The 8,591-nt window shown below is 45.0% G+C and overlaps 1 protein-coding gene across 1 annotated transcript; it reads left to right on the top strand.

The window, feature by feature from the left end:
* Positions 1-136: 136 nt before the first annotated feature.
* OSER1 (oxidative stress responsive serine rich 1) lies at positions 137-5,577 on the top strand. The gene is made up of 4 exons (XM_026042219.1): positions 137-177; positions 1,776-1,890; positions 3,538-3,651; positions 4,332-5,577. The coding sequence occupies exons 2-4, from the start codon at positions 1,814-1,816 to the stop codon at positions 5,023-5,025; spliced, it is 885 nt and encodes a 294-aa protein (XP_025898004.1). The 5' UTR covers positions 137-177; positions 1,776-1,813; the 3' UTR covers positions 5,026-5,577.
* Positions 5,578-8,591: the final 3,014 nt, after the last annotated feature.

Here is an 8,591-nt window from a genome sequence, read left to right as displayed (position 1 = left end):
GCCGGGGCTGCCGGGGCCCCTGCTCCCGCCGCGGGCCCCGTGAAGCGGGGCGAGCTCGGCCCCCGCGCGGCTCCTCCCGCCCTCCCCTCAATCCCCCCACTGTGAAGTCCTTGGAGCCTTCTATAATCTTCTTGTGAGCCCTTTTTTATTGGGAAAGGCTTGAAAGTGCAATTGCAGGTAGAYGGATGTCTGCTTCTCTGGAATATGGAGAAATAACGAGTGAACGGCTATGAGTTTCCCCGGCTGTGGTTGTTTTGCGCGGTAGTTGACTGTGCTCTGCAGTCGGTGAGAGCTGGCTGGTGTCTGCARTGCAGACGCCCCTGTTTAGGGGTCAGAGTGCGCAGGGCTTTCTCTGAGGACGCTCTGTGTCCTTCTCGGGGCCTGTTGCTTCAGGGATGAAGGGCAGCAGGATGATAATATAGTTTGTTTAAAACTCATACTGGATTTTGAGTGATGTGCAGTGATTAATGCTATTACTGGTACCGTTTGTGTGAAAACTGCTTGCGTTTGTGTCTGGTAAATGGTTCTGGGGTTTTAAAAAATGATTCTTGACCCGGTTTGTAATTCCATAGAGCTCTCATTTGGGTCAAGGAAGAAGTGTAGTGAGGAAGGGACCCCGTTTTTCACCAGAGCGATAGTATCTGGCCACGAGGGTGTCTAAAATAACCTGTCTGGATGAGTGTCACGTTGTCAGCCTCTGTATTGGCCTCCGTGTTCCACATTGCTTCAGTGTGTGACTCACTGCTCGGAGCTGTGACGATACCTCATCCTGTGTGTCATAATAGCTGCCTGTAATAGAGAATCACCCCCGAATGAAATCGGGGTAGAGCAGCAGCCCGAACAACAGCTTAGGGAGCCAAGCCTCTGCCTTGGCTGAGGTTGAGGTGACCAAAGCCACCACTCTGTGTCCACACAAGTAAYTGATCTGTTCATGTTCTGATTGCGCTCTCTGTTCACCTGGACTTTCTTCTCATCCAGATTACAAGAGCTAGAACTTAATTGATAAAAGCGTTATTAAAATAAGTATTATTGGTGTACAATTAAGCAGTGCTAGTGCTCTGTATGACTGTGTTTTCATTTCGGCAGCTGCTGGCAATTACTCGTTTTAGATAGTTATCTTCATGGYGACTTGGTATTTTAGAGCTTTAGGAGGTTTTATTGGATTTGTATCCAGTTAAAGAGCAGTTTTGTGGAGACTTGAGTGAGAAAATACACCTGTGTCAAGACTGTCGTGGGTGTTAATAGAGACTTCATAGATGAGAAGTRTAGTCTTGTCAATAAGTAGTAATTAAATCTAGTAGTAAATAAATTTAGTAGTAACAAAAATTTTTATTAATTATTTTAATTGTATTAAAATAATAACACCGTGTCCCAAGATGGGCAAGAGCAGCCTGTAGGAAGTGGGCTGTTCCTAATGATTTTGTATTTCTTTGCCTTCCAAATCTTTCCCTCGAGTTAATTTTGATAATACTTTTAAGAGAAAAATAGAAGAATCTATCTAGACTTTATTTGGATAAGCAAGGCACCATTGACACCAAATTTTGCAGTACATTATGTATTAATTTATGCAGTTATGCGGGAGGCTGTTCCATTTCTGGGTATCTTAAAGTTTGTTCCAAACAACTTTCAGAAATATTCTTCTCCAATGACCTCATCTTTATGTGCTCAGTGTGCTATTTCAAGTTTATTTTTAGTGTATTATGATGCTGCTGGGCAACTCATGTTTTTAGCAAGGCATTGGTTCTTATTTTCATATGTCTGTTTTCTGGTTTTAGAAATATATGGTAACTGTCACCATCCGACCATCCCAATAATGAAAACGGAAGCTAAGGATGGAGAAGAGGAAAGCTTGCAGACAGCTTTCAAAAAACTAAGAGTTGACACAGCTGGGTAAGTAAGACTCTGGGCAGGTACAGTGCTAACATCTTGCGAAGGGCCTGGAAAGCAGCACAGTTAAATCTGAAGCAGTGAGATAATTTCAAAAGCTTAGGCATTAAAAAGCTTCATTATAGTTAAGCAAATATGAAATAAATTCCCTAGCTGTAAGTTGTGTTTTTAAAGGAATTGTAGCTTGCTTGGCAGCTAGCTCCTGCCAGGCTTTGTGTAAATTTATATGCTGCTAACTGCTGGCTCTCATTGCGAAATGAGTTTTGGCATGAATCTGTTGTCAGAGACACGTACATAGCACTGCTCTTGTAGCCAGTGTGTTATGATGACTCTAAAGGCTTGTCACGGATATCAGGTCCATTCTGCCTGCAGAGAAATGTTTTTTTCCATATTAGTAAGAAGGATTTTAGATGCAATGCTTGTTTCTCMTGCAAACTTATTTTCATTGATGTCATTAACATATTTCCTGTTCATAACTAAAAATGCCAAATAGGAAAGAATGTTATTGTCTTGTACCTGGGATATGTGACAYGTGGCACCTAACTTTGCTATCCCAGGCAGTAGAACACAAGCAACAAGTGTCTTCTGTTAATGATAACTTTTTTTTTGTCTTAAAAAAAAAGCTCATTTATCATGTTCTTCCTGCTGGTAAGCAGTGTATTACAGAGTGCTGCATTTCAGTAAGCAAGTGGCACTGGCGCCGTTATGTTGGTGACTGAAAAGCACCGTGTAAATACGAGTTATGTTAGAACTGAAATGGCAAATAGCGGTGCCTCTTCTCCAGTATCTCCAGTCTGCCTCCCTTTCCCTTCCCCTCAGCTTGTCAGGCATATTTTAATTCTGGTAGAGATTTTATTGCAGGCTTTCAGTTTTATTGTTTTGTGCTTACAGCCTTTGAACAGAAAATAGGAGATCCTTCAGTAATAGTTTGGTCTCTATTAAATGTTGAGACTTTGGTCTAAGACAGTGTGCACAGATGTGATTCATTTTTCAGAAAATAATCATATTATTAACCAGTTGAACAAGAGATTTGGAAAATAATTTGTCCAAAGTGTCATGTCTCATTTTGAAATAAGTGTCCTGAGGTTATCACAGCTTACAGAAAAATGGGAATTTGGGATGGATTTGTATCATCAGAGAAATTAGTAAATCTGTTAAGATTTCTGGCTGAAGTGGTTTAACTTGCAGTAGTCCAAAGAGCTTGAGCTTATATTCTCCCTAGACAGAGGCCTAAGTGTTCTTCTGATAAACAAAGTCTATTTATATCCGAAGAACATTTATTTTTAGGAAAGAATAGCTTTTTTGTCTCTGGAAAAAGAGGAGTGTTTCTTCAATAATTTTTCTTTTTTTTTTTTTTTTTTCTCCCTCCTCTTTGCTCCTCCCCCAGGCAAATCAGTGTTAGCTCTTGTGTTTCATTATTGATGTGTGATATTTGGATTTGAAATCTGTCTGCTGAATGGGATTTTATTTGGCAAAAGTTTGTGACAGCAGCTTTCAATGTGTGATCTTTGGTGGGCAGGTTTTTAAGACAGTATTATAAGCAACTTGGAATAATCTGACCAGTTTTATGAGTATAACAAAGTTCGTSAACCTTCTTTCCCCAAACAATGTACCGTTAACTTCTTGTTCTTCCCCATCCCGATTTTGCAGGTCTGTGGCTTCTCTTTCTGTGGGTGAAAGGACAAGCACAAGAGGGTTGRTTAGAACAGCTGCAGAGGAAACCAAACCTAAGAATGTGTGTGCTTCTAAGGAAACCTGGCATGGGTAAGAGAAGCTTGGGATTATCAAACCACTTCTAATGTGATTGCATTGAAGTTGAGTTTTAAATAGCCAAGTATCTGAGTAGCTAGGCCCTTAGATGAGGGACTCAAGCTTTCCTTTTAAAAGGAAAATTTCTGTTCACATATGACTGTTCTTATGCACCATTTTCTGAAGTGAAATGAAATGCTTTTCAGATTTAGGAATAGAAGCACGATCCTTATTCCTGCAATACAAATTGGAACTGTCCTTTTTCCAACAGAACAATCATGAATGTGACTGTTTCCATAATTATTTGATGTTGCAGAGGCTGCTTTATGAAGTAGATTAAAATATGGAATTGCTTTCTTGGTGATCTGAATGCAAATTCTGTATAGACACTAATTTGAAACAAAACTGCCTTTTGCATTGGTTCACTGGTGTCATGCTGTTCTTTTAAAGGATATTTTAATATGCTTTTTCTGTCTTTAAAAGCACAAGCTTCAGGCTTCATTTCTCAGGTGAAACTTTTCTGCCTTATACAGATACTTGACTTGATCAACATCAAAGCCCAAGATAGGGCTCTTATGCAAATACTTAGAGCTTGCAATATAAATGCACCTGAGATGCTGCCCAGTGTTATTTCACATGCAGTGGTAGGTCTCTGCTGTCTCTATAATCCAGACCCCTGTATCTCTCCGTGGCAGATCTGTGAAAAAGCCTTCGAGAGGAGCTGTGAGAACCCAGCGGCGCAGGCGTTCCAAGTCTCCAATTCTTCATCCTCCAAAATTTATCCATTGCAGCACGAAACCACCTTCCACGTGCAACCAGCTGCTACGCAAAGGCCAGAGCGAAGCCGCACACGAGAGCACTGCGTTTGGGATTGCAGCCCCGAAGGCCACTTGTGCACATGAACGATGCCGTGTAGCTCCTGACCTCCAGCAGAAGGGAGCTGCTGTTGAGTCTTTGGGAGCTTCTGTTACAGAGTTGACGTCGGAGAACAAATCAGAGGAGTCTCCAGCTGCCATTTCTCTGGTGTCCCAAGCGAGCCTGAAGACTGCAGAGCTTTCTGACTTTCAGTCCGTGTCAAAGCTAAACACAAATAAGCCGTGTTCGTGCGCAGCAAAGGCCTGTGAGTGTAAACGGTGGCAAGATATGGAAGTGTACAAATTCTCTGGCTTGCAGAACAGCCTCCCGTTGGCATCTGACAGAAGAACAGTTGCTGAGGACCATTCTCAGCCTTTGCTATCAAGAACTCCCTCAAGTTCTCCACGCTCTTGCTCTGAGCAGGCCAGGGCCTTTGTGGATGATGTGACTATTGAAGATCTTTCGGGCTACATGGAATATTACCTGTATATTCCAAAGAAAATGTCTCACATGGCAGAAATGATGTACACCTGACAACGAGCACCACATACGGAAGGCCTGTGGTTTAAATCTGCCCTCTGTCACGTCCATGTGAGGTGGAACCCACTCCCTGCTCACTGTGCTTGCAATAAACACACTTCCTTCGCATCTCAACTAATGCTTGTTATTCCAAGCAGGACACACCTTAGCTTAAGCATTACAGTTTAAGCTCTTAATAGATAATGGAATAAGCAGTGAGTTTGGTCAGAGTATTTCTTTAGGCTTAAGAGAACTAACACTTGGTAAATTTTGCTCTCTCTTTAAAATAGGCCTGTTTGATTTGTTGAGAGGAGTCTCTGGGTTTCTTGGTAATTGGAACTCTTTATGTGAGAAACTGGTGTAATTCAGCTCCTTTCAAATTGCTGTGACCTCAGATTGTAACAGTTATGCTTCCATTTTTGGATGCTTTGCCTCTGTTTTKTTTCCTTAAAGGGGTATGGTGATGTCCTTTCCCAAGCTCCTTAGTATTACTGCACTAAAGGGAAGTGAGGGGACTGAGTCTGCTCTTCCGGGGAAGAGGCATCATTATTTCTTTGTGCTTAAAGAGAGGCTTTATTTATGTTTGGGTAAGCAGACACCTTCCCCACCACTTATCTTCCCAAGCCGTTTTCTGATCAGGCAGCCCAACAAGCAAACATTTAATTTCTTACCTAAGAACATCTGGCTGTTTTAACATGGATGATGAAAACAAGATTATTTGAATTATCTTGATCTCTATGGTATTTTTCATTTTTTACCCTTCTCTCGCGTAAAAGGAAAATATGAAACAAGCCTAACCTTTCATTGGATGCCCAGCAAACCTTGCTTTCTTCAGTGGAATTGTTTCTCAAGTAAAGGAAAAAAATGAGGTGATGGACTCTGGTGTTTGGTGTATTTTAAGAGGGTCAAAGACAGTATTTGCCAGCTTTGATGGGTCTTACACTTTGTTTTTTAGTTTATTTCCCCCTGTTCTGAAACACCAAGTATTGTCATGTAAATGCTAATAGTGGAGAGTAGTGAGCTGTGAAGGAGGGAAATCCTGAGCATCCTGGAGTTTTTTTTTCCTTCTTCCCCTTCAACCTTCTTTCTAAACCATCATCTTGGATGGCTTGTCCAGGTCCAAMGTATTGGGGGAATGTTGCTGCCTTAAGGTTTTATACAGAAATAGGCAGCTTGCCGTAGTTCATGTGCCTCAACAAAGTGTCTTTTATACACCCATGTGCATATCCTTAGCAAAGGAGCAGGCTGTTGAATACAACTTATTGAGGGGGAGATGAACTGTTAGGCTTGTTCAGTGCTGGTTGTCCCTGGGCTTTTCTCCCCTTTAAAGCTCTGGTGAAGAATGAGACAAGGGCTTGCCAACCAAATTATGTGTGTTCCTCTGGCATCCCTGTGGCAGTACCTGATGTCTGATTGGAAAGGTATTTACCTGGGTGAAGCAGCCTTGCTAATTCAGCTGCTATKGCCAGAAGTCATGAAGTGTCATTCACCTTCTGTAGGTTGGGTCTYATGTCTCCCTTCATTTCTGGGTTCTGCATCTTTGCCACCTGTTTTTAGAATTTGCCACCTGTACTTTTTTGTTATTGCAACTGGGCTGCCAAAGTRTCACATTTATTCTTCAAAGAAGTGTCCTTTGCTATTCCCAAAAATCTACATGTAGAAGCACTGTTATGTGTAACTTCATAGGTATCACTGGGGATGCAAATACCTTTCTGTCAGGCTTGGCTTTTTACTGTTTCTTTGAATATTTACCGCAGACCACGCAAAGTGCTTGCTGCTGCTGCTCTGGAAAGCAGCCCAAAATCCAGGGGATGTGGCCCAAAAAGCTGAGGGAAGGTGAGAGGGGCCGCCGGGGAGGGAAGCGAGCGCAGCCGGGGCCGCTAGAGGTCGGGCCCGGCCGAGTCGCCGGCGGCTCCTCCCTGCCTGCAGCCCTGGCAGCAACACGTGGRTTTCTCTGCCAAAATGAAGAAATGAGACCAGATCCAAGTGGTGCCTTAATAYGCACAAAATGGGTGTTTTCTCTGCAGTTTGGCTGCATGTTTAGACAGTGGTGAAGTCGCTCTCAATGCCATCGTGTGCAGAACTTGCCCATAAACAGTGTCCCCTCGGTTGATAAACAGCTGTGCAATTAGGCAGAGTTGCTAAGTCCATAATTGCGTGATCCTGAACTTGGCTTCTTTCTAGAGTGGTTACGACATATTTGGGCTGGTAAATCCTGGAACGCCATGAAGTGGGAGCCTCTGGATGGCTGCAGTTGCCGCCTTAACGCTTTCTGTCCTATTACTACAAGTAGCTTTAAAATAGTCTATCTAGAAGCCACAAGAAAAATCCTGTGGTTTTGTTTTAAGAAAATGTGGTTTCTTTTTTTTCCCCCCTGTACTTGCTCATACRGAGAAACTCCAGTTTGTGGTGGCTTAGAAATGAGGAAACAAGTGTTTGCAGCTTGTTCTAAGTTCCGCCTTTGGCCGCTTTGGAGATKGGATTCACTTAGGTGCTTCAGAGGGCCAGTCCTGCCAGGTGGCACTCCTGAGTCTTATCCAAGCCCCTTGCTGAAGAGACCATCCCATTTTTCAGGTGGCTGCGTGAGAATAAGGCTTTTTCCTGGTAGTTTTGTCATGGACAGTTAACTTTCACATGAGGCTTGACATTGCAGTGCTTAAGAGCACAAATTAGCCCTTTTTCCCCTGGCTGCTCAGGAAGACCTGCAGTTTATACGCCATGTATGCATGTGGAGCTGTTCTTGCAGCTGTACCTAGTGCTGTGTTGGGTTGTTTTGGAAAGCACTGGGAAACACTGGGAGCTTGTCTGAGTTGTACAACTGTACTAGGTCGGTAAGCAGTGTGCTGAAGTCTGTGGCAGCTCTGGGACATGGGGCAGAGCTGGGCCATGGAGAGCGTGGGAGCTGCCCTGGCTGCTGTGTCCCAGCAGAGAGCAGAGCCCGTCGGAACCAGCGCTTCAGCCCGTGTCCTCTCCCTGCCTGCCCTATGTGATGTTAGGAGCTCTGGTCCCCAGGGAGGGACCCACCTGGCACCTTCTGCGTGCTGAGCTGTGGGGATGTCTCCTGCAGTGCAGATAGCACATCCCTCTTCATGGATTTTCTCTCAAAACACTCAAAATTCAGAGCAGCACGGGGGAAGGAGGATCCACCTGACCCAGGCAATGAAGAGGGCGGCTGCTGCTCCCTGGCTCATCCCAGTGCTTCTCCCCGCGCTTTGCGCAGCAGAGCTGAGCGCTGGCCCCGCAGCGCGGAGCTCCCTCGAGCCTGCCCTGGAGGGGCCGTTTCCCCCCTTTCCCAGGGGGACGGAGCCGCCGCGGCCCCGAGCCCCCCGGGCAGGCTCCATCCCGCTCCTCCTTCCCTCCCGCAGCCGCTTCCCGCCTGGCCGCCCGCCCGCGGCGTGAGGGGGGGGTCCGGACCGCCCCGTCTCCCTCCCCCTTCATAAAAGGGCGGCGAGGCGGGGGCCGGGCTGCGGGCGGTTATTTTTGGGAGCAGCTCCTGGGAGCCCATGGCCTTGTTCGGGCAGCGCTGACCTTTCTCCCGGCGGGGGAGGAGAGCGGGGCCGGGGCCGCCCTCCCCGCGGCGG

Source organism: Nothoprocta perdicaria, unplaced genomic scaffold (genome assembly GCF_003342845.1).
Source record: "Nothoprocta perdicaria isolate Ctin4 unplaced genomic scaffold, notPer1 scaffold_3, whole genome shotgun sequence".
Taxonomy (NCBI): Eukaryota; Metazoa; Chordata; class Aves; order Tinamiformes; family Tinamidae; genus Nothoprocta; species Nothoprocta perdicaria.
Note: the sequence above shows the minus strand (reverse complement) of the source record. Positions and strands in the feature narration are given on the sequence as shown.